We start from the raw sequence: 25,546 nt of genomic DNA, 5'->3' as shown, positions 1-25,546 counted from the left end.
CACCAGACCACTGGTCTAACAGGGGGCTCCTGTCACTGAGAGTCTGATGGAGGAGGCAAGAACAGCATGAGTTGAGTAACAAAGCCAAGTGCTCCTAGGGCTCCAGGGAGAGGGATAGAGACCAACCAACTTGCCTTGGGAGAAGTGGGGTTGCTTAGAAAAGGAGGTGACGCTCTCCCGTGCCATGTCCAGAGACCCACCGTATGGCTGTGCAGTCCCCAGCACAATAGCATGCTCCTACGAGTCCAGTGTTCTTTTGTGTCCTACTTTTCAGCCTGATCCCACAGTTGCCCATGATAATTAAACGAAACTTGCCAGATGGATGCTTTTTGCGAGACGATGGCTCGTCTTCTTGCTCTATTTGTGAAAGCTGGTGTTAGATCCAAGTCCTCAAGGATGCTCCTACCTTGAGAGAGCTTTGGAGAGCTGTGGCTCTTCTGCGTGCGTTTGCCAAACGGCCTGCCATCAGGGAGACCAGGTTGAGTGACAGGTGGGTGTGTCATGCGTGTGGACACCGATCCCTGCCAACTCTTCTTGCCTCGGAGGGAGTGAGGTGCTGAGGGGTCCTTCTGCAGAGAGGCCCTTGATCTCCGTTACCTTCCTCTGGGGAAGTGAACTCCGTAAGCTTCTACCTGTCTTTGTGTTTCACAGCTATTGGTCTTATTAGTCTGTGTATAATTGGTGTAGAAATCCCAGCCCTCCAGGTTCACACACTCACACACACACACACACACACACACACACACAGTCACGGTCTTGAAGCAATTTTCAGAGCATTAAGTGGAAACTGAAAGGGAGTAAATGTTATCAACTTAATGTGTAGCTAAGTCCCTCAACTGGGGAGCATGATATTCCAATAGAAAATAACCAAATCAGTAATAATAACAATAATAATAATAATAACAACAACAACAAAAGAAATGTGTCATTCATCTGTGAGTCAATCTTGATTCTTTTAAAAACCTTCGTGTTGTATTTATTCGTGTGTATGGGGGGCAGTGTGTACCACAGCATGCACATGGGGAGGTTAACGGACAACTAGTGAGAGTCAGTTCTCTCTCTAGTTGGGTGTCTGGAATCAAACTTAGATAGTCAGAATTGGTGGCAGTCGGCTTTACCTGCTGGGTAAAGCCCCTCCCCCGCTCTAGTTCTTTGCTTGCTCCGTCCCTGTTGCTTAACCAACATCCTGTCAGACGGAAGCCGTTGTTCCCTTCCTATAAATGAAGAACTAGAGTGAGGAGAGGGATTTGGAAGCTTCACCAGTTGGATTGTCCACCTCACACCTGCCTTGCTGGTTCCTGCAGCGATGCGTTCACCCACGCTTCCCATCTCTGTCCGCACAATGCCCACCGCTAAGTGCACTCATCCTCAAAGGACCAGAAGCCTTGGAGTACTACAGTGCCACTAGAACCGGGCACTAGACGTTCACCTTGCTTTCACTTCAGGAGCAATTTCCAGAATTCGAGATCGTCGAATATCAGTTGATTATTGTAGCTACACAGGGCTGTCGAATTAGAGTCTTCCTGCTGGCACAATTTATGTTTTTGCTGATTATACCCAGGCTGTAGATAAATGTATGAACGGGACTCTGGGGCTCATCTCGGCCTCCTTTTCTGTGTGTGCTTTGAGGGAAATGAAGGTTTAGCCTCTCCCACTGCCTCTCACTGTCGTGGTCTAGCTTTCCTGTAAGTATGACAATCCAGGTCTTCTCAGCACCACCTCTTGCACTGCCTGAAAGGAGTGCATAGCTTCTGTTTTTCTGCAATAGCATCTAATTTCATCCATTCCAGTCCCTATAGCAACATGAGGTGTTGGAGCAGGTAGGGTGGCTTGAAGACTTATGGGCAAGGAGTCCACGTTAAGAAAGCTGATTTGGACCTGAGGCAGAAACTAGCCAGGCTGGTCTTGCAGGCTCTGGGCTACAGAGTTCCTTGGGATCCTTATACCTTGAGGTGGATGGGGAGGATCCGGGCAAGGCCGCACAGCATACCCACTGACCCCTCGTGCCACCTCTGGGTGTCTAGCAAGTCCCTCGGGTTCCTCAGCTGCTTCTGGATGGTCTAGGGATGGGAAGAGAGAGAAAATGGAGAAGAATCATGCCGTGGTTGTTCAGCCGACTGACGTGGCTATTTCTCTTCCTGCAGCAAAACCAGAAATCCTGACATATGACAGGCTCATGAATGGCAGGCTCCAGTGTGTGGCGGCGGGATTCCCGGAGCCCACAATAGATTGGTATTTTTGTACAGGGGCAGAGCAAAGGTGAGAAGATTATTTTTGGCACTGCTTAAAATGCAGAAGGGAAGGGCTATAATTCGCTTGAATTTCAAATGTGTTTTCAGACTTGCTATTTATTTTTTAGAATAAAAGACTGTCTTTTGATTATTTTTTTCCCTCCTATATCTGAGTGGCTTCTTAAGAAGGGATAATGGCTATACTTTTCCTGGTCGACATTAATTTTTGTTTGCTGAAAAATGATTACTGAGTGACTTCTCTATTTTGGTGGTTTATCTTTTTGGGTTTATCATGCAATTTCTAGCCCGCAGGTAGATAAAGCAATTTCCCAGGACAGAGTAATTAGATTTCCATTCTATACACAGGAGGTAGTGTGTGTGGGAAGTGTGGCTGCAGTTATCATGAAAAAAAATTACCTCAGAAGTTAATTGCCAAGTAACCAAAAAGTAATGATCGCACAATTACAACACACATATGGCATTTGTGAGCAGTGGGTTCGCAAAAGTGTTTCTCCTTGATTAGGTGCCCAGCCCCCGAAACAAGGAGCATCTGCCACTGTGTGGCTTTTCCCTTGAAGTCCACACTTAAGCCTTAAATTGTCCTCTCGAATTACCTGAGGATGGAAATGGGGTCAGCGTTGCCGTTTTTTTTTTTTTTTTTTTACCCATAAAACACCATGTTATACTCCAGCCTTAAAAGACTTAGGTTGGCCTCATAAATAGTAGTGGAAATCTTATTTTTCACTGAAGATGTTTTATGACAACATATCAGGACTGATTGTATCGAATGATTGTTTTAGTGTGGGTTTTAGCAGATCGTTTGGTTTGAGGGAACAATAAAGAAGGCATAAGAACTCTGAACATCGTGCCCTCTGTGGCCTGGCCTGAGTGTATTATCTCTCCTGCTCAGCAGAGTGTTTAAGTGGAAACGAACCGTGTGCCAAATGTTGGGGTAGCATGCACCATGCGAGGCTGTGCCCACGCCTCTGTCTTGCTGGATCTGTATTTTATGGCTGGAGAGAGACAGCAGACAGGGCGAACTGACGTGTGTAGGTGTTTCAAAGACAATGGGAAAAGAGGGGTTTCGGGACTGTCTCTCAAAGAGAAGACCCTGCAGCCAGAGTGGCCACCACCACGCGATGGGACCACTTCCAACATGGACCCTGGGCTCCTCCTTTTGAGTCTTTCTTGTCTTCCTTCTTGTTGATTTCTTCCAATTTCCTCCTCCGACCTCTCCATCTTCAGCCATCACACATCCTTTCTGAGAATCTGGCCTGGCAGCATCGGTTGCTGGCAGCCATTTTTGAGTCTCTTGAAGATGGTACAGCCATAAAAACCTAACCCTGGAGAATTCACAGAACCTGGTAGAAGTCCCTAAGAGTGAGGATAGAAGTCCACATCCAACCCCTAAACCTCACTTCCTCCTTCCACTCTTCTGCAGTGCCTTCCTCGCTCACAGGGCCCCAAGGGGTTTGTCTCTCCTCAGGCCGTCCTGGTCGGTAGGTATGGCGGGGAGTCTGAGTTTCTAGCTTTGCCATCAAGGTGCCAGGCCTTCATTTGACTTCCTGGCATAAGCCCACACTGTCGTCGTCCTCTTGTTGTAGGTGTACCGTTCCTGTCCCGCCAGTAGACGTACAGATCCAGAATGCGTCTGTGTCACCATTTGGAAAACTGGTGGTTCAGAGTTCCATAGACTCCAGCGTCTTCCGGCACAACGGCACGGTGGAGTGTAAGGCCTCCAACGCTGTGGGCAAGAGCTCTGCCTTCTTTAACTTTGCATTTAAAGGTAACAGCAAAGGTATATTTCCTTTTAATCCAATTTAAGGGGTGTTTAGGCTCTGTCCACCATACCATAATCTTACATCCATTCCAATATTGGTCATATCATCTCTGGTTGTGCTAGCATCATATCGTGCTGCTATCGAACTCACAGACTCGTTCCATATTAATCTGCTGGTGAAGGTTTTGCCTTTACCGATGCAATCTTAACCATTTTTCTTTCCCTGGTCTCCGTGTGTTTGTATGCACTTCCTGACTAGGAGTAATAGATGCACAATTATAGTTGGGTAGGGGAGCTTCCCTACCTTATGCACCAGTATAATTAGGACACATTAGAAATTGTTAAATTCGGGGCTGGGGATTTAGCTCAGTGGTAGAGCGCTTGCCTAGGAAGCGCAAGGCCCTGGGTTCGGTCCCCAGCTCCGAAAAAAAGAACCAAAAAAAAAAAAAAGAAATTGTTTAATTCAAAGGGGAGCCGGCTCAGCAGTTAAGAGCACTAACTGCTCTTCCAGAGGTTCCAAGTTCAGTTCCCAGCAACCACAGGGTGGCTCACAGTCATCTATAGTGTTTGAAGACAGCTACACATGTATAATAAAAAAAAAATAAATAAAAAGTAAATAGAAATGTTAAATTCAATTTAAAATTTCAGTTATTTAAGATGCGTTACATTTTGTTAAACATATGTATTGAAATGTTCACAATATCCTTTACATGATCTTGTCAGCAAATGACAAGATCCCATTTTATTTGTATGTATGTATGTATGTATGTATGTATGTATGTATGTGTGTATGTGTGTATGTGCTTACCCATCTGCATCATCAGACTCATACAGAGCTCACTGCATGCTATGTAGATGGCCTCTGTCACCTAGGCTCTTTATCTAGCCACTGGGTAACTAGCAGGCCAGATGACCTTTGTAGGCATTGGTGGATGGGTATATCTGAGACCCTTGAGTTTCTTTAGTGCCCAGTTTCTGTGGAATTTAGCACTGGCCATAGGACTCATGCCAAAAGGCTGTGTATCCTCAGCTTTCGGATGAGGAGGGGCTGAATCATAGCACCCTTCTCTGTTGCTGATTTTCCCAGACAGAGCATTGAAAAGGATGCTTCAAAAATGTCTTCCCTCGATGTGGGAAGACATTTACATTCAGTGTAGAAAATTTAGAAAATGTAAGAGAGCAGAAAGAAGCAAATGTAAACCACCCAGAAAGGAGGTCCACTCAGATGCTGCTTTTCATTGAAAACAGCATAACATCATGTGCGTTACTTCAGAAATGTCAGTTTCTCTGGCCTCTGGTTTCAACTTACATCTCTGAAGAGGTCTGTGCAGCTAGTAAGGGTGCGGTTATGGGCATCGTGATGTTCCAAAACACATACCCAGGTTCCAGCCCTAGCACCAGGAAGGAAGGAAGGAAGGAAGGGAGGGAGGGAGGGAGGGAGGGAGGAAGGAAGGAGAGGGAGAGACTTTGTATTTGTACAGCAAGAGAAAGATGCGTTCCCTGCATGCGCCATGAGGGAAATGGTTTAGTTTGGGACAGGTGGTGGCCAGGCCGTCGTCAGCTCACAATCACAATTCTCTCCCCTTGCAGAGCAAATCCAGCCCCACACCCTGTTCACGCCGCTGCTCATTGGCTTCGTGGTCACAGCCGGCTTGATGGGGATCATTGTGATGGTTCTTGCCTACAAATATTTGCAGGTGAGCGTAGAATTGTTCTCTCCCTGGGCCGCTGCTGCTGACAGGGGAGGTGCTGATCATTCAATGGTGACACATCTCTCTTTCCTTTCTCCTCCAGAAACCCATGTATGAAGTACAATGGAAGGTTGTCGAGGAGATAAATGGGAACAATTATGTTTACATAGACCCAACGCAGCTTCCTTATGACCACAAATGGGAGTTTCCCAGAAACAGGCTGAGTTTTGGTCAGTAGGAAGCAGGTGCTTTCCACGCTGCCCTTTTGTGTACACGTAACTGTGATTTTTAGGGAACCCGCAGTGGCTTCCTTGCCTTGTTTCACCTAAAACAAGAAGTGCTTTTCTGTCAAACTGCACAGAAGTTGGCAGGGTTAGCGAAAAGAATCCTGTGGAGAGGCAGCTCCGGTCACACGTGTTTTCGATTGCCTTGTTGATTTGGGAACCTTGTGAACACTGTTGTTTGTTCTTTCCGCTGACCCTGCCTTCTCCCTTCCTAAAGGAAAGACCTTGGGAGCTGGTGCCTTTGGGAAGGTAGTTGAGGCCACTGCCTATGGCTTAATTAAGTCGGATGCCGCCATGACGGTTGCCGTGAAGATGCTCAAACGTAAGTGTCTCCGGGGTGCTTACTTCTGTACCGACCACCAGTTTGTCTAATAGTCCCCCCCCCCCTTTTTTTTTTTGCTAAAATACACCGTTTCCCGTTTTAGCAAGTGCCCATTTAACGGAAAGGGAGGCCCTAATGTCAGAACTGAAGGTCCTGAGCTACCTGGGTAATCACATGAATATCGTCAACCTCCTTGGAGCGTGTACCGTGGGAGGTGAGTCTTGGGTCTGCAGCGCCTGTTGCCCTCTGTCCGCCTCTCAAGTATGATCCAGGCAGTGCTTAATTGTAAACTATTTGAGAGAGATTTTTCAACCGAGCGCTTTGTTCTGTTTCACTGGGTTTGGTTTTCCACGGTGTTCCTAAGAATGTAGATTTTTATCATTCCTGAGTGTTGGGAGCCTTCAGACTCCTGTCCTCTTGTTAGTTTGAGATGTGGGCCGTGGCTGTGTTAGAACCACTCACTGCAGCCATATTTGGTGCCCATTACTCAGATTCTTTTATCTCCCCCAACCCCCGCTATAGTCCAAAGGACATCTATTGCACCCTCAGTAGAATGTTTTAAACTCCCACAAACTTTTGGGTGCATACAGGATTTCTCTTTATGGGGAGCCATTCACACACACACACCCCTTCCTCATTAGATATTGTGTGTGTGTGTGTGTGTGTGTGTGTGTGTGTTGAATTATAATACTCTCCCCCTTAAACAGTGTAAGCACATAGAGATGCAATTTTTGGTTCTATCATCCCGAGGGCCGGGGTAGCTTTATTTATTGCTGTGCTATAATCTGTCACTTGGGAGTTAATGTTGATTTGCCGTCTATAACTGAGAGGGGCCCCGAGCCTCCCGGTTTTCAAATGCACCACAAGGTAGAACAAGCTTTTCCCTTCCATTAAAAACAAGCTTCCAATTGTTGCCCCTAAGTCAGCGTTCCCATCGAGGGTGTCTTGACATTTCCAGAAGGCCTCTTGTTTGTCCTACAGGAAACAAAGGAGTGTGAGGTGAGCTGTTGCTGTCTGTCTAGGGAGGACCACGGGACAGTAGGCAGCTCTAGACAGTGTCTCCAGACAGCCCCTGTAACTGGTGCTTCTACACACCATGAGTTGTTCACGAGGCAGTTTCTACTCAATTAGTGGCCTGTTAAAACTGCGCTCTTTAAACATTCCCAAGCAACAACTCTGTTTTCAAGTAGTAATGCTCAGGAAATCGGGTCATTTCAGGCTTTTCACCCACTCTCCACTGTGGGCTTGGCTGCTCTGGGGCTACTTCCTACCAGGCTGCAGCATGAGTCCTTCATTTTCATAGTAACATTACAGCAAGGAGGCAGAACCATGCCTGCCGTACACAGAAGTGAATCAAAGGATCCCTGTAGGATACTTGATCATAGTAGAGCCTTCGAAAGCAGTCACTTGTGGTTGCCAAGCCAGCAGTCATGCCTGGCCCCGAATGTTCATGTCATTTAGACGCTCAGGTAGAAAGGGGCTTGCTTGTCCTGTGTCACTCTCCGCCATGTTGCCTTTTGTGATAAGCGATGCTAATAGATAGAATTATGTTGGGACTAAGAAGGCTTAGCCACTGAAGATGGATATAATGGCCACGCTCACCCTTGGATATTGCTACGGTTGGCAGGGTTATCTATCTATAGTCTATCTTGCTTGTACCTAACGTTTTCTTATATCCTCATAGGGCCCACCCTGGTCATTACAGAATACTGTTGCTATGGTGATCTTTTGAATTTCTTGAGAAGAAAGCGTGACTCGTTTATTTTCTCAAAGCAAGAAGAACAGGCAGACGCCGCACTTTATAAGAACCTTCTGCATTCAAAGGAGTCTTCCTGGTAAGGCTGATTTGCATAAATAGTCAGCTGTTGACAGGCAGTTCATGGGGTCATAAGGGTTTGCAATCAAGGCTGATTCTTTAAAAAATGAGCAGAGGTACTCCTAGGTGTGAAATCAGAATTATTAAATTATTTAAATGTGATTAACTATTTTGGAAGTTCAGATAGTACCCTTGAAGATTCAAATTGAGATTTTTTTCACTGATTTAAGTGTGTGTCTCTATCCTTGCCTAAGCCTTAGTCCTATGGAACTGGCTGTGTAACTACTTATAGGGAAGAGGGTAAAGGCTACCCACATGGTCAGTAAGTCCTGGAGACTGCAGACTGGCCAAGAACACCGAGCATATGTAGACTTCAAGTTATCAGCATCATTTTGGTGTCCCCATGCCCCGTGCTCCAACGTCTTACTGCATTATAAAGACATCGCTATTGAAGAACGTTGGTTGAATGGACCTCGTCAACATCGTTCTCACGGGCCATGACGCCAAGGATGATGTCTGTGCGGCTTTCAGTGCCTTGGAGGAAGTGCCCTAGTTTGATGTACATCCAGAGTAGAAACCTCTGCTCTGGCTTGTCCAGCCTTTCTTCCCAAGTCTGCTTGAGGTCCTTCAGTGGACATCAAAATCGCCCCCCTTGTGTTTTATACTGCTTCAATTGGCCAGTGGATCCTAACCTCCATTTCACGTTGACTCTAAACCCCGGGTTCAAATCCCAGCACCAGAAACTAAAATCATGAAATGCCATAGGAACTGTACCTTATTTTTAAATGGCAGGGATTTTGGTCTTCTGAAGCATTAAATCCAGGCTTCTAAGGAGGCCTCAGTAAATACCCATGGGATATTATTTTATTTTATTATATTATATTATATTATATTATATTATATTATATTACCAGTAAATACCTCGGGTAGCCTTCCCCACCACTGAAGTTTAAAGTCCCAGGGGAAGTATTTTCATTTTAGCCCTGTAAACTTGAGTTGTTTAATGCTGTACTAAAACGCCGCAGAGCTCACCTTTTGTTAGTTGATCTTGAGCACAGACTCTTCACAAGGAGGCAGGAGCCTCGTTGGGGAAGTTTTAGTTTTTTGTTGTTTTTTTGTTTTTTAACTTTCTGAAATAATGGCCTGAATCGGGCCGTCCTGTGTGATGTTCTTTGCGCTTTGGGATCCCATATGGGTTTGGAGCCACCAGCACGCTCTGAAGGAGGTTGTTGTCATGGTGTTTCTATGCTAATCAGAGGCAGGAAGTACTAGAAATCTTGAAGAGTCTCCAGCCAAATGTTGCAGATTCAAGAGGTCCAGATGGTCTAGAAAATCATCCAAATTATTGGTGTTTATCTGAACCAAACTTGGTTTTTTTCAAACCTTCTTCCCTTAGTCGATATATTTTAACCATCTCCCCTCTCACATGTCTTGGAAGTGCCTGTTGACTCTCCACTTGTCTGAGTAGGGGCTAATTTAGAGTCTGAAGTAACCTGAGGTAACATTTTTTAGGTCTGTTTTCCCCCATTAAATAAATCCATGATAGCCGGGGATAGGACTCTTCTCATTCCTGAGAATTGGACCTTAACATTGAATGGTAAATGCTCAGATCTCACAGAACCTGATTTTGAAACTTCATTCAACACTTGGGTTACTTTTCTTTCCCTAAAGTCAGTCTGCTCTATGGCGAGTCGGGTGAAAGCTGGAGCCTGGCCCATCGGCGCCATCCCCACACCCTTCGCAGCTCTGATCTCTTCAGTTCTGACTCGGGTCCTGTTTCTCTCCTGCAGTGACAGCTCAAACGAGTACATGGACATGAAGCCTGGCGTTTCCTACGTCGTACCAACCAAGACAGACAAAAGGAGATCCGCAAGAATAGGTGGGTACCCACCAAGCAGCCAGTGCAGCCCGACTGCAGGGGTTGTAATCAAACCTCATGCCTTATCTTGTCTCAGGGAGAGGGGCTAGGGGTCAGGTACTGAGTTCAAAGAAACATGAGACAGGGATTTTGCCTCTTTCCCACTAACTGAAGTGAGTACGGCACTCTCAGGAAGAAGCAAATGGCCAGTGGCAGTTAAGGTTCACAAGTAGACGACTCAGGCAAAAGCACACGTCTTTATATCTAATATCTTACTGTTACATTTGTGAGATTCTGAAGATAGACCCACCATCATCCTAAGGTTTCTGGAACCCAGCCGGGGATTATCAGATAGCTATTAGCTTTGTGATTCAATGTCCACTTTTGTTCCTTCCCGAGGAGGTGACTGGCTCAGGAGGAGTTCACATAGCTTGTCCACTGCTAGCTTCCCATGCGGCGGCTGCTTCTCTCCTCTCCTTACCATTAAGGGCTTGTTTGTTTGATTGATTGATTGATTGATTGATTGATTGATGGTTTGATTGATTGATGGTTTGTTTGTTTGATTGATTGATAGATGGTTTGAATGATTGATTGATGGTTTGATTGATTGATTGATGGCTTGTTTTGATTGATTGATTGATTGATTGATCGATCGATCAATCGATTATTTTTGGTTTTTGTTTTGCATTTTGGGTTTCCGTTTTGCTTGCTGTCTCCCTAATAGACTCGTATATAGAAAGAGACGTGACTCCCGCCATCATGGAAGATGACGAGCTGGCTCTGGACCTGGAAGATTTGCTGAGCTTTTCCTACCAGGTGGCCAAGGGCATGGCGTTCCTCGCCTCCAAGAACGTAAGTGGCAGCGAGTCTCAGAGTCTCACGAGAGGAGGCACAGAGTCCTCCCCCCCCCTTTTTTCTTTAAGCCTTGAACATTTCGTAGTCCTAGTTAGAATTCAGAGTGTCATTTTGAAGTGTGGAAACCAAAAGCAGAGGAAATCTCGTTTCTCCACGTTCCAACTGCTGTCTCTTTGGAATTCCTGCTCTAATTTATAAGCTTAAAAGTGCAAACCTATCTAAATGAGCCTCCATGAATATTCTTTTATATGCAGCGAATTCATTTAAAGCGTTGGCTTCAAGATGTAGGATGTGCTTCTAGAAAAATAGAAGGATCGTGGTTTTATCAGAGAATGGGGGGGCAGGAGTGTGCCTCACTGTTACCGTGCCTGGTGAGGCATATGTCTGGGCTCCCTCGGGTGAGACCCACAGACTATATGTGACTCAGGGAGCATCAGGAAGTAAGAAGAGGTCAGAGAGAGCAAGGGGCAGTTAGGAAGAGAAGGGAGGTGGGAAGAGAGGGATGGACGGCACGTGATTCCGGAAGGGATGGATGTGTTCCCAGGAGGAAGGTGAGGCCAAGAGTGAGGTCACAGAGGCTCCTCTGGTGACATTCCCAGGTAATTACCAAACTAAAGACAGGCTGACAAAAAAGACCCTCTTCCTTGTGTCCTTGGGAGAAGGCGTCTATGAACCTTTTTTTTAAGGAGAGGACGTTCAAAGAGATGCATACAAAATGAACTTTCATTTTAGAAATTCGATTTGACTATTTATAATACATTTTCCTATGAATGGAAGGAGGGGAGAAAAACGTTTATTAGAATTGGGTTGGAAAGCAATTACAGTCATTAAAGTCTCGATTTGTAAAAACGCAAATGGGAATATCATGTGCGGCATAATTTTTATTTTCGGTGTACTAAATACTTTAAAACAAAAGGTTTTTCTTTTTTTATGTAAACACCATCGCAGTATTAAAATCTTCTCTCGGGGAGCCGAGATGAATGGCCGTTGTCGTTTTTTTCCCCTCTTCTCCCCCAACAGTGTATTCACAGAGATTTGGCAGCCAGGAATATCCTCCTCACTCACGGGCGGATCACAAAGATTTGCGATTTCGGCCTAGCCAGAGACATCAGGAATGATTCGAATTACGTGGTAAAAGGAAATGTGAGTGCCGTCCTCCGTCTCCCGAGTCTGCGTGGGATGCTGTGGTGTCCGGTTTTGACTCAAAATGGTTTTTCTATGATCACCTCACCCCAACTCCTACCTAGCAATCTCACGCGTTTTAGCGAAATGTTCACGGGACGTCACCGTCACTGGTGCTTCCTAGTAGAGTTTTTAGTTATGATTGGGCAGTTAGGGGGCCTGCGTTATTACAGCCTGAGACTAGCAATGAATTTGACTTTACTCAACTGTAACAAATGTAGACCTGAAGGTCTCGGTGGGCTTCCCCACCCCACCCCACCCCATTGAAATACCATGTGGAAATGGCTGTAGTCTAAGACAGTGTATGCGCTGCTCGGATGCTGGGTCTTGTAGTTGATATAGGGCTGTTAAGTAGATTCATAAGTAATGGTTGGTTTGTGGGACACAGTGGATTTTTCAAAGGGTTGTGCTTCATCACCAGCCTCGTGCCTTAGAACACGTCCTCTTCCAATTTTTCTAGCAGGAGAAACTAAGGTCCGGTATATTTTAGTGATGTATATCTGAGATAGCTAGCCAGCAGGGGCCAATGGGTACGGAAGGCCATAACCTCCTAGACATATATTCTTAGCTGCATCCCCTCCACCCCCAGTCCATATTTATTCCTGGAGGTCCATTTTTGTGTCCGTCTGATAGCAGACTTCCTTCTCGTTCATCTCTGTGGCACCTCTGTCAGCAGGCTGTGCACGACTTGGGTTTGTATTACCGGCTTTATGTCCGCCTCATCATATGGTTCCGGAAAGACTGTCAGGGTCAGTTTTTTTTTTTTTCCAGGAGATTTGATGAAATCAACTTCCTGGCTTAATATTTGGAGGAAGCTGGGAAATGTTTTGGCATTCCAGGATAAAGGAGCAAGATAAGGAAGTGACGTGTCTGGGCCCAGGCTGGCTGAGCTCTAACCTGGTCCCGTGTCACAGGAGCGGGGCTGACTCAGCACTTGGAGGGGTTTTATGGGGCAAGAGTTCTTAGAACAGGGCCCGGACCCTTTGGAGGCTGTGCCCCACCCAGTACCTTCCTGGCTCACTCTGTAGTAGTAGACAAGTCAAGCAGTCGAACTGGCCAATAATTTGAGAAAGTTTCAAGCAAGGAACTATACATGACGCAGAGCAGCGTGGAATTTTAAGTGTAGTCGTTATAAAGTCCCTTTGTTCTCTGAAAGTTCTTTCAGAGAATCGAGAATTCTTAATTATTTTCCACACTGGGCTCTGAGTCTATGGGCCCATGTGCCCGTTGTCAGAATACCATGTCCAATGAATGGAATGCTTATATTTAACCAAGAAAAGCAGATATGCTGAATGAAAAGCAAATTTGATGGTAGACAATGCACACATTTAGGACAACATATCATAGAAGCTGTTGTGATTTCAAAGGGACAGCGAATGAAAGTTTTTGTTTTGTAATTCCTATAAATACTGTGGTCAGATGTGAAGTGTCTTGACTGTGGCAGACAAGTCTCCAAGCCTCTTTAGCCGCTTTTTCTAATTTTAGAAAATGCTAGACTTACGGGGCTGGGGATTTAGCTCAGTGGTAGAGCACTTACCTAGGAAGCGCAAGGCCCTGGGTTCGGTCCCCAGCTCCAAAAAAAAGAACCCAAAAAAAAAAAAAAGAAAATGCTAGACGTAGAGGTTAACATTTAGATACCCAGGCCCCTTGAATTCAAAGACTAGCTTAGCACTCCAGTTGAGAATGCAGCATAAAATTTGGGGATGGATAGGAGATGGTTTTTATAGTTGGTGAATCATCCCCTCCCTCACCCCACCTCCCACGCTAAAATAACTCCAGCCCTAGAAGGGCTCTCTTCTTAGTGTTCAGTCGTAAACGGATTTAAAGGATTGATTCCGCCTCGTGTGACAGATTAATATCCAGAAATCCTGATAGACTGTAAGAGGCCCTAGTAAACTTGGCCTGACTCAATGTCTCCTGACATAAGCACCAGCTACTCCCTCCTTCACACACACACGCACATGCACGCACACACAGCACTCACAGCTCATCAGTGCCTGTCTGTCTGGGTAAATATTAGTGAGTTGGACTTTGCTAGGCATCTTTCTTCCTGCATTGCCTCATTTGTCCAATGAAACAACTCCCGGTATTTGAAGTTATTTTTATTTTGCAAAAGATGGTTCTGAGCATGGCTTATCCGCCTTTAGATAACTTCTCTAGTAGGTGTGTGAGGGGTAGTGAAGGGTGCACTTGGCAGGGGTCCAAGAGTGAACGGGAAGAGATTGCAGGCCAGGCAGAGAATTCCACAACAAAAAATTTAGTGCTGAATCCCTCTACCTCTCTGTGTTTTGTCATTCCTGTATGTGGCCTCCTCATCCTGGTCAAAGATGACCAGACTGACAGCTAGCCTTCATGGTCTAAAGCAGATGCATGAAGGGATGCGACAAGAAAGAGGACCTCGTTTGTTTTTCTCATGCCACTGCATAAAATTTAGATCTTAGCAGCTAAAACTAAGTGGTCTGACTATAGCTTGCTGCAAAGGAGGCTGGGAAATGTAGTTTTAGTTGGAAGAAGCCATATATGTTGTCGGCAAAAAAGGAAAGAGCAACACAGTAAGTCTCCTCATTGTTCCAGGACATTATTGGAAGGAAGGTTAGAACCCGTGGGCTTCTCTGTTCTTGGTTTACTGTTCTATACTGACTCAACGCCCCTATTTTGAAAGGGAGATATTAGAACTGTGAATTATAAGTAGGGGAGGTGGCTGGAGGTCACGAAGTTTACAAGTCTTGTTAAGTGGGACTCACCCCTGCCCTCCAGCCAGATCCGCACCTGCAGGAATGCTGTCCATCTTGTCTATTGAGTGTCTTCATTAACTGGTTGAATTTGCTGTGTTTCCTCCTAGGCACGGCTGCCCGTGAAGTGGATGGCACCGGAGAGCATTTTCAACTGCGTGTACACATTTGAAAGTGACGTCTGGTCCTATGGGATTTTCCTCTGGGAGCTATTCTCTCTAGGTAAAATGTGCCTTATCCAAGATGACCTCATTGTCCAAAAGTTTCTGGAGGTTTCCGTGGTATCTTGTCCTCTCAGACTGACATTGATTTGCCACCTCTCTCTACCCTCAGGAAGCAGCCCCTACCCAGGGATGCCGGTCGATTCCAAGTTTTACAAGATGATCAAGGAAGGTTTCCGAATGCTCAGCCCTGAGCACGCGCCTGCCGCAATGTAAGGGCCCACACGCCTTTCCTTCCGATAACGTCCTTTTGAAAGACAGAAATGTTGACCGTCTTTGGCTAGCCCGGTTTGAAATGTCACTTGGTTCCTTCGGCCACCCCGCTCAAATGTCACGGCTGTGGTTCTATTCATAATCTCTTGTCACCGATAGCACAGAAGCTTTTGACAGTATCTCTCACACATGGGGTTTTATTCTCCGTATGTCACTTCCCACATCCTGGCCCAGAGCCCCAGATTTGTTATTGAAGTTGTCATGTGCTGGGCAGCAGAAAGCAGGTTAAGGGCACGGGGAGTGACTAACAGTGTTCCCGACCCCCGGTTTGCAGGTATGAAGTTATGAAGACTTGCTGGGATGCTGATCCCCTGAAAAGGCCAACATTCAAGCAGGTTGTTCAGCTCATTGAGAAGCAGATCTCAGACAGCAGCAAACATGTGAGTAACATACAGGCCGTGCCCAGAATCCTCCTTATTTTGTGGTCGTAGGCCTCAAGCTTCAAAGGACAAGGACCCATCTCTCCCAGCTCCCTGGCTTGAATTATAAGCTAGGCTTCCTTCCGAGCGTGGAAATGGAAGCCCACCCATTCTTTCTGCTTATGCCCTCCCCCAACCTCCGATTCTGTTCTAATCCATCGAGATGTCGATGGGGGAGGGGCTTGTGTTCAGTTGTGTGGAATTAGATGTTGTCATAAGGCCTGGCCGTGCTTCCTGCTAGCCCTGGAATGTCGATCATGGGACTGTCTGGTCTCCTCCTCACGTGGCAGTGCCATTCACCCTGGGTGGGTGGGGGTGAACTCATATGAAAGTCACGGAAGAAGATGGCTGGCTTGTCCACCTCAGTCAAGTGAGCTTTAAACAGCCAGAATCAGCCGCCACGGCTCAGCCATGTAGAAGCCTTGTTTGAAGTTAGGACATCCCTCCCAGTGATGTGGAGACCGAAATGAGCTAAATCCATTATTTCCTCTTCTGCTTCTAAGGAGGAATTGGCCATCTTTATTGGGACTAGACTCCATTTCAGCTGCCCCCCACCTCCCCCAGCAAGCCATCGGCTGGGAACTCTCTTTTCTAAGAGCACATGACTGATCCCTTTGAGTTAATGCTTGCTCTGCAGGGCATCAAAGCACATTTCGAATGAAACATCGTTTTCCACCCAAGCGCTTTGATTCCTGACAAGCGACCTCTGGAAGAGTCCTGGGCATCGCTGCAAATTGCACCAGCAGTTGGGTTGCAGTTGACTTTAGGGAGCTGCAAGCCTTCCTCTCAGGCTAGCTAGTGCTTGCTTTCAGACACACCCCATCAAAAGAGAAACACTGCAAGCATTGTTAACGTTTCCTTCATGAAATGACTTTCATGGGGGGATACTGAGGTATAAGCCCAATCTTGGTTTTGGCCACTATTTCTTTGCCAAGCCCCTTGTCTTGAGGATTCTGCAGCTGTGGGTGGCCCTGCTTGCTGGGTTGGTCACAGAGCCGCTGTGTTTGACCGTGGGCTCTTTCTCCACAGATTTACTCCAACTTAGCAAACTGTAACCCCAACCCAGAGAACCCCGTGGTGGTGGACCATTCTGTGAGGGTCAATTCCGTCGGCAGCAGCACCTCTTCCACACAGCCTCTCCTCGTGCATGAGGACGCCTGAGTAGAAACGGAGCCCGATGGGCATTGCTGTGGTCTCCAACCCCATTCTCCTGGCTTCTATGATGGTTATTTTGTTTTCCTTTGACTTGCATCCTACTCCAGGGTAGCGGGATCCCCGCCCCACCCCCAACCCCACTGTGATTCTGCCTTTTATGAGCACACTTTAGTGGCTGATGGCCTTTCCTTTTCGCCATCAGCCACCATCCCACCAAGAAGGTCCGAACGGTATGTATATATTTTCCCATTAGCAAAGTAGCCCCTACTGTAAACGGAAGGCCTCATGCTTTAGAGGAGGAAGGGTAGGGTGCAACGGGGATGCCTGGAGTTCTTCACAGTGCTCCTCCGAGTGTGTTTGAAAAGTATGGCCAGTAGTTCATTTGAAGAGTTTAGAAGTAGTCCCGTTTTGGCCCAGAGAGCCTTCCATAATGACGGGCAGATGTATGTAGCAAGACTAGAAAGGGAAACCCAAGCCCTGTGTGTGGAAAGTAGACCATTATTAGAACAGAGGACACATGAGAACATCTAGGCCTAAGAAGTCTGGTCATGCTGAGAACGAGACCTAGGCTGAGACGGCGCAAGCCCTGGAAGCGTGGACATAGATGCTCTGTTCTGGGCCGCTGCGCGGGCTTTTGCGCAAGCTTTTGTACAACTGACCTGGTTTTTAAATAGTCTGCTGTTGGGGAGTAGAATTGGAGACAAGGCCTCCTCCCTAGCCAGCGTTTGTATATACTCACTGTACGTTGTATGCGTTCATACTTTGGAGCGGGGGATCCCCCCACAAGCTTTAGTTTCTGTGTACAACCCTGGGATTAGGTCTGCTGTGTGTAAGAATAGATTTAATTAAGAGCCATACAAATTTGAAGGAAACAGTTAATGTTTTGGTTTTTGATTGTCCTTTTGTTTTGTTTTGTTTGTTTGTTTTTTGTCTTGTTTTTGGAAAATGTAACTGCTAAGCACAATCTTTATAAGACCTCTTTGCCAACAATGTAGATGCTCTGTAGATGCTCCGGGACAAGCCTCCCATGCCAGAGTGGCTTTGCAGGCGAGAGAATTGATGCTGTTTGAAAAGGTTACCGTCTTACCTGTGATTCCCACAGGATGGAGAAAACAGTGTGGGTCCCGGTTTGGATTCTCACCTCGCAGGAAGTGAAAGTTAGACTCAGCCTTTTACAGGCGTGTCCTAGACATCCATCGGGCCAGTAGCTATGTGAGTGTGTATGTGTGTGCATGCGTGTGTATATGCGTGTGGGTGAGTTATGTTGGAGGGTCCTCCTCCAGGATCTGTGATAAAGCAGCTTCCATCGCTGCTCCTGTCTCTCTCCTGCTTCCCTGCATGGCGCTCACTGTCTAGAAGAGTTTACCCAAAGCCACCCCAGAGGCTAGCGGAGTGGAGTGCGGAAGGACCTATTTATCTGAAACCCTCCTGCACTTAACAACACTCTTATCATAGTGAACATACTGTATCCATTCCTTAGACCTTTCGTAATGCTGGCATCCCAGGCAAACATAGTTAACATGTACCCCGTAGACTGGGGCCTGGAAGCTCCCTTGTTGTCATCCCCCGCATTGCCCGGGACCACTGTTTGGCATAAGGGGCCAGCATGTACCTGGCAACATTCATGTGTTGTCCTACAAGATTCAGGCATGTTGCCCTCACGGTTTTCCCCACCCCCTCCTGCCCTGTATCCTTTAGCCCACACTTAGAGACGTGTGGCCATTAACCTGGAAGTGATCGTTTGCACTGGAGTGCTACACTCTTGCACCTTTCCAAAGTTAGCTGGTTCGCAGGTCGTGTTGTCACGTACGAGACTGTCACCGTTTAACCGTGCTCTGTCTGAAACATTTCTTTGTATTCCTATTGGCTTCAATGTCGACTAAGGAGAATAGCTGTTAACTGTGGACGTCAGGTACTTCAGGGGCACACCATTGAGAATTTTGTCTTGGATATTCTTGAAAGTTTATATTTTTATAATTTTTTTTTACATCAGATGTCAGATGTTTCTTTCAGTTGCTTGCTGTTTGGAATTATTACGTGGCTTTTTTTGTAAATATTGAAATGTAGCAATAATGTCTTTTGAATATTCCTGAGCCCCATGAGTCCCTGAAAATATTTTTTATAAATACAGTAACTTTATGTGTAAATAATAAGCCGTGCAAGTTTAAAGACGTTGTGTTCCACGTGGGTTTTTTCTGATATGTTGTCCGACTGTTGACAGTTCTGAAGAATTCTAATAAAAATGTAAATATATAAATCAAATATATTTTTCTGTTTGTTTTCTGTCTCATTCGATCAAAGTTTTGTGCACAACTTGTGTGAAATACATGAAGGATTCTCATGCCACATTGGGATTCATATCCTTGAAAACTCAATAGACATTTATTAGTAATTTTAGTGCGTGCTATTTTAGTGTTTTGTTTTTTGTTTTCTTGTTTTTTTGTTTTTTTATCCTCACAGCCCGGAGCCTCTGTTTCAGTTGAGAAATGGAGAAAACATTTTGAGAGTTTTCCACAGAGCCATGGTGAGCATTAGGTTGATTCACGGGAAGTGACTGCTTGTTGGGAAACAGTAAATAAGAGACTCCTGTGAGGTCCAAGCTAGTGCACACAGCATGTTTCCTCCTAAAACAGATGGACTGAAAATGAGCTTCAGTCGAACAAACAAGGCTGTACCAGGGAGCTGGAGAAGTTTACGTTCTTGCTGGTGTAGGGGTTGAAGTAAGCTGATGAGGTCAAGTAGACAGATGCTCTTGTCCCACCATCAGGGCTCTGGTGACATAGTTCTGGTCTTCTAGCTTCTGGAACAGTTTAGTGCTCTTGCTCAGAGACCTGTGGTATATGAAGAGAGTGTTCTGTGACTAGGTCATCCCATGGAATCAGAGGGCACCAACCAAACCGTTGGAACTGTCTGAGAAAAAGTACCTCCCTAGACCATGTAGCCTGAAAGGAAGGAGGAAGGAAAGGGAAGGAAGGAGGAAGGAAATAGGAAGGAAGGAAGGAGGAAGGAAGGAGGAAGGAAATAGGAAGGAAGGAAGGAGAAAATCCCTAGTGTGGTAACACACAGTTTAAATCTGATACATACCTGTAATTCCCATGCTGGGGAAGTAGAGGAGGAGTTATGGGGCTACTGGCCAGCCAGTCTAGCCTTGTCATAGTTAAGGCCTAGCCAGTGAAAGAAGTTGTTGGAAAAAACAGTGGACTGTGCCTAGGGTGTAACCCGAGGTTGTCCTCTGGCCTCCACATGCGTGTGCCAGCACACTCAGCACACGTAAACCTAAATACACACACTGGGATGAAGCCCCAAGGCCATCAGTCTTGACCCCCTGTATAGACATGTACACCCGCTCAGCTCAAGTGTCCTCTAAGGGAAAGAAGGTTGGGAGGTGAGCTTTGATGAAGACAAGTCCTTTCAAATCAGAATTTTTGTGGCCAGGAAGGACTCAAAACGGCAGTAACTGGGAAGATAGTCAAGCAATGGCCCCCGCCTTGTTACAAACAGGAATGCATGTTAACTGACCACAGAACAAAGAGGCCTTTTCTTGCGGAACGCTTTCGCTGTCGTTTAGCCCTTGTGTTTGAAATCTTGATTTGGAAGTCGTTGAGTTCATGTTAATAGCCCGTCCTGATTTCCCCTACTGCCCCAGGCCCTCGTTCAAGCTCAAACTTAGTTCAGATCTTGATGTCAGCCCTGTCTTTAGCATTTACTGCTGCGTGAGTGTGAGCTGATTGGCTCTTGAAGTGTAGGTCTTGTAGTTCTACAATCTTTAAAGCCACCCCCCTTATATGCCTACACATACACAAAGCTCAGGAATGGCAATGATCCGAGTGGTAAATTCGGCTTGGTAAGCAAGCGGTAGGACAGATCAAGTCAGAGAGATTCAATAATCACTTCCAGGTAGTACCTTTCTCCTGAATCAGCAGCTCTCAACCTTTCTAAGGCTGCGACCCTTTAATACAGTTCCTCACGTTGTGGTGACCCTCCCTACCATAAAATTACTTTAGTTGCAACTTCTTAACTAATTTCACAACTGTTATGAATAGTAATATAAATGTCTGTTTCTGATGGTCTTAGGTAACCCCTGTGAAAGGGTCACTTGACCCCCCCCCCCAGAGGGGGATGTAACACACAGGTTGAGGCACTCACAGTCCTGGCATGTGGTGACTTTGCCGTTGGAATGTCTGTGCTCTTATCAAGATTCCAACCTTATAGGCAGTAATTCGGGCTTCATTCCCATGTTCACTAGCTCACAAATATGCCCCTCCTTTTCCACTGCCAATCTCGCCCCTCATGTCTCCTGTCTCCTAAGCCCCCATCATTCCAGACCAACAAAAACCATCTAGTTGGAAGCTGCCTCTCAATTCCCACATTCCATGCTTCTGGGGACCCTGTCTATTCCCACCGGTTCTGCTTGCTCTTGTCTCCGCCTCCGCACTTTATTTAGTCTTAAGGTCAACAGAATACCCACACCACACGCTCGCTCACCGACATGTGCTTGCTTAGTATCAAAGCATGCAGTCCGTGGAAGATGGTTCTAGAGGGGTTTTCAATGGCTGTGGTAAAATACCATGACTAAAATATGACCCAAGGAGGAGAGTTTATTTCCACTTACAGTTGTCCATCATGAAAGGAGGTCTAGTCAGGAACCTGGAGGCAGGAACCGACTCAGACCATGGAGGAACGCTGTGTAGTACTACTGTCTGCTCCTCCTGGCTTGCTCAATTTGCTTTCTTATAGGTCACTCCCCCCAGATTCACCTGCCCAGAAGTGGGACTGCCCACAAGAGGTTGGGGCCTTTCTTGTCAATCAGTAGCCAAAAACATGTTCCGCAGACTTGCCTACAGACAAGTAGGGACATTTTCCCAATCGAGGTTCCTTCTTCTCAGATGACTCTAGCTTGTGTCAAGTTGGCAAAATAAAATAAATAAATCCCAACACAAAACGTTATGAGTTCCTGGAGACTTCTCCCATAGCAGCCTGTGGAGCTGTAATCTACATCCAGATCTGAATCTTCACTTTAGTCATGGCAAATACTTAAGATTTTCCCAGGCTGACAGCTCCCACTTTCATGTCCTGCGAAGACATCCATCCCAGCCCTTCTTTGGTCCAGCCAAGGTGCAGTGGGAACCCCACCCTTATCCTTGCTTTGGCCTGAGGGAGACTGGCCTGACTAATCACCCCAAAGAGGTCAACAAGTTGCTACTTTCTTGAGATATGCTCCTGAAGTGCCAGCCGTCCACTGAAACCCCCACCCCCACCCCCAGGGCTGTAAATACAGTGTTCCACAAGTGGTTAATTAATAGCTCTCAAACAGATAATTAAATATCCCATCGGTTGGGAATGAAGGAGAGATACCTGGGAGAAAATGGTCCCAGGAAAAACAAGACGAAACTGGCCAGAATTGGACATAAGAAGGGGCCTCACTGCACCTGAGGAGGAGGGAAGGCTGAGAACCCTTACTGAGGCCTGATCAGCTGCTCCACAGAGAGGGAGGGTAGGGCTTGTAGGATGGTAGAGAGGAAGGGCCTGTGGCACTCTGGAGGCTGGAAAGTACAGGTCCAGATGTGGCAAGAGCTGAGAGGGTCTGTTCTACTCTCTTTAGTCTTCTAGAAGATTACTGGTGATGCTTGGCTTCTCTCTCTCTCTCTGTCTCTCTCTGTCTCTCTCTCCTTGTCTCTGTTTCTCTGTCTGTCTCTATGTCTCTCTCTGTCTCTGTCTCTCTCTCCTTGTCTCTCTGTTTCTCTGTCTCTGTGTCTCTCCCTGTCTGTCTCTCTGTCTCTCCCTGTCTCTCTGTTTCTCTGTCTCTGTGTCTCTCCCTGTCTGTCTGTCTCTCTGTCTCTCTGTTTCTCTGTCTGTCTCTGTGTCTCTCTCTGTCTCTGTGTCTCTGTCTCTCTCTGTCTCTCTCTTTGTCTCTCTCTCTCTCCTTGTTTCTCTGTTTCTCTGTCTGTCTCTGTGTCTCTCCCTGTCTGTCTCTCTCTGTCTGTCTCTCTCTGTCTGTCTCTCTCTCCCTGTCTCTCTGTTTCTCTGACTGTCTCTGTGTCTGTCTCTGTGTCTCTGTGTCTCTGTGTCTCTGTGTCTGTCTGTCTGTCTGTCTGTCTGTCTGTCTCTCTCTCTCTCTCTCTCTCTCTCTCTCTCTCTCTCTCTCTCTCTCTTTCCCTGCTGATGGGTCTCCCAACCCAGTTTACACTATTTCACTCTTCTAGTATCATCTCAGATCATCTTTCTCAGTTGTTTATTGTTCTAAACTTTACATTTGACTTGGTGCCATTCAGTTGGTATGTTAAATCAGGTTTGCGTTTCTATATTTTAATTTGGGTTTGGTATTCAGTTAACCATTGGACATTCAAGATTCGGCCCACAGGAGAAACAGTTTCAGTTATGGTAAGACGGAGGAGTAATTCTGTTCTTATTTTTACCGAGTGAAGGCCTGCACGTGGCAAAGCTCCTTAGTCTAAATTGCTTCACGTGTGATCTTGGCGTTCTCCCGTTGGTACTGAAGGGAAGGGTGGTGACCTTGAGAGCATTGTTTGTTTCACCTGCTCCCAGTTTTTATCATTGCTATTGGGAAGTCAACTCATGAGGTCCGGAGATCACTCTGAGGCTGGAAGTGTTTGTAGCATAAACATGAAGACCGGAGTTCAAATCCCAGCACCGGTATAAAAGCCAGGCGAGCCATTGTAGGCCTGTAATCTCAGCACTAGAGAGGCAAAGACAGGAGAGCCTCTCGGGTTTAATGCTATCTGGTATGCCTGAATTGGTGAACTCCAGGTTCTGTGACAGACACTATATTAAAAAAAACAAGGTGGAAATTGACAGAAAGACACCAACATCAGCCTTGGGCCTCTACACTCATTCGTGGGCACATGATGTGCACCTGTGCACATGTGCTCGAGAGTGTACAACCACCCCCCTTACACACACACACACACACACACACACACACACACACACACACAGAAGCTTAGAAGTCAGCTCAGTCTATTCTGAGGATACTTACATCTTTGTTTTTAAATTTCTCTTTATCTTTAGATTTTAATACTTTATCATAATATATGCAAACTTGAGTTCCTTTTTATATAATGGATTTCACGAATCTATCTGCACTTTGCTTGCTCCCTTTTAATCAATGCTGGTAAATTATCAGCTCTTTTGACTTGTACGTGCCCCGTCCTGCCTTCCTTCTTCTGGGACTTTGCGGCATTGTAGAGATTCTCGTCCTACGCATGCCCCTGAGCTCCCCTCCGTTCCTCACACTTACTTTCTTCTTGACATTCTGCGCTGCGTGGAACACATTTCCTATTCTTATTTTCTGAATCCTTTTTCAGCTCCTGGCCTTTGAAAAATACTTTTAGTTCTTCCGTTGACATGTAACTAATAAGCCAATGTGTATATTTGACGGTTTTATTGCTCATTTAGTACCTGAGATCTGGTTTTAGATTATTGTTGTTCCGGAACTTTCCATGATCCAGTTAGGCGGTATTGTGGTTTTAATCAGGTAGTTGTCAGTTGTTCTGGTTTTCTGAAATGAACCTTTGGTTCTCATCGCACAGATTCGCTCACGGGTTGTCTCTGGGCTCTTTCTAGATCTACTGGTGGTTTGAATGACAGTGACCACAGACGGGTTGACTTGTTCATGATCAGCAGTGACGACATTTCCGTAGTGCCTACGACACACTGTCATTTGTGTTACGTCCTGCAATTCTCTCCACTTAATCTCGCTAAGCTCTAAGATTCTGTTTCCAAGGGCTTTGCTGTCTTGTCCTAAACCGGACACCTATGGTAATATAGTTGGAAAGAATTCTCTAGTACTCTACTCTTAAATCCAAAAATATTTATTTACTTATTTAACAATTATCATCATTGTTCGCCAGGCTAGACCCAGACCCTACGTATGGTGGGCAAGCACTGCGGCACTGAACTCCCCTCCTAGTTCATCCAAGGATGGTTTTTGGCAGCATCAGTCCAGCCGACTCATAAGCCAGCCCTCTATTGTCTTTTCCTCAGCTGTGGGTGACCATGATGCCATTTCGTTTCCCCTTAAAAAAAAAAAAAGATAAAAGGTGGTACAGACATCATAATGGCTGCTTTGCTATCTCCTACTAAGGCCTCTAAAATAGCGGTGAGAATGCGGTTGAACTGGAATGTTCACACGAGGAAGGTCCCAGGATAGGGAAGTCTCAGGATTTCTACTTTTTCACTCCCTCATGTGTCTCATGAATGTCCCATGCCCTACAGGAACCTCTCTTCCTCTGTGTTTCAAAGAACTGCCTTGTTCATTTGAGCCTCATGAGAAAATAAACGCTCAGGCCTCACAGAGGGTTGTGGAAGCGACAAAAGGACAGAGGAATCTCTTGATGTGAAAGCATCCCTCTCCCCTGAGAGCAGCAGTAATCTCTGTTGTTCCGCACCCACAAGCTGCCCCCCACGTGTCTCCCCCACTGTTGATTACACCCTTGTTGGTTGAATGCAGCTTTTATGATGTGGGTTTTTCTCTGAAGGGTTTGACCTCCCAAAGGCTGGGTCCTCGGCAGAGATACTCCTGGGCGAGAGGAGTGTTCTTCAGCGGTGGCCCATCTGCGTGCCTGCCTCCATGGCTGGCTTTGAAGTGCGTGTGCTTTTTCTGAGCGCTTCGGTGGGACTGTGGTGTGCTTTATGAGAGAATGACCTTTTTCTTTGTGGTCTGTGGCTTAGCAGTTGCTGTTGGTCTGTAGCGGATGAAGAATGAGG

The 25,546-nt window shown here is 46.1% G+C and overlaps 1 protein-coding gene across 2 annotated transcripts in view; it reads left to right on the top strand.

Annotated features, from left to right (window-relative positions):
- Kit (KIT proto-oncogene receptor tyrosine kinase) overlaps window positions 1-19,085 on the top strand; it is an 82,647-nt gene extending 63,562 nt beyond the window's left edge. Inside the window, 14 exon segments of one of the 2 annotated variants that reach the window (NM_001433901.1) lie at window positions 2,145-2,259; window positions 3,836-4,017; window positions 5,602-5,708; window positions 5,806-5,932; window positions 6,204-6,308; window positions 6,412-6,522; window positions 7,993-8,143; window positions 9,915-10,003; window positions 10,707-10,834; window positions 11,858-11,980; window positions 14,862-14,973; window positions 15,085-15,184; window positions 15,520-15,625; window positions 16,694-19,085. In NM_001433901.1, the coding sequence (NP_001420830.1) occupies window positions 2,145-2,259; window positions 3,836-4,017; window positions 5,602-5,708; window positions 5,806-5,932; window positions 6,204-6,308; window positions 6,412-6,522; window positions 7,993-8,143; window positions 9,915-10,003; window positions 10,707-10,834; window positions 11,858-11,980; window positions 14,862-14,973; window positions 15,085-15,184; window positions 15,520-15,625; window positions 16,694-16,825 (1,688 nt within the window). In that variant the 3' untranslated portion in view covers window positions 16,826-19,085. 2 annotated transcript variants of the gene reach the window in all.
- Window positions 19,086-25,546: the final 6,461 nt, after the last annotated feature.

Source organism: Rattus norvegicus, chromosome 14 (genome assembly GCF_021556685.1).
Source record: "Rattus norvegicus strain SHRSP/BbbUtx chromosome 14, alternate assembly SHRSP_T2T, whole genome shotgun sequence".
NCBI lineage: Eukaryota > Metazoa > Chordata > Mammalia > Rodentia > Muridae > Rattus > Rattus norvegicus.
The sequence above is the reverse complement of the archived record's forward strand: the minus strand, read 5'-3'. Positions and strand labels throughout refer to the sequence as shown.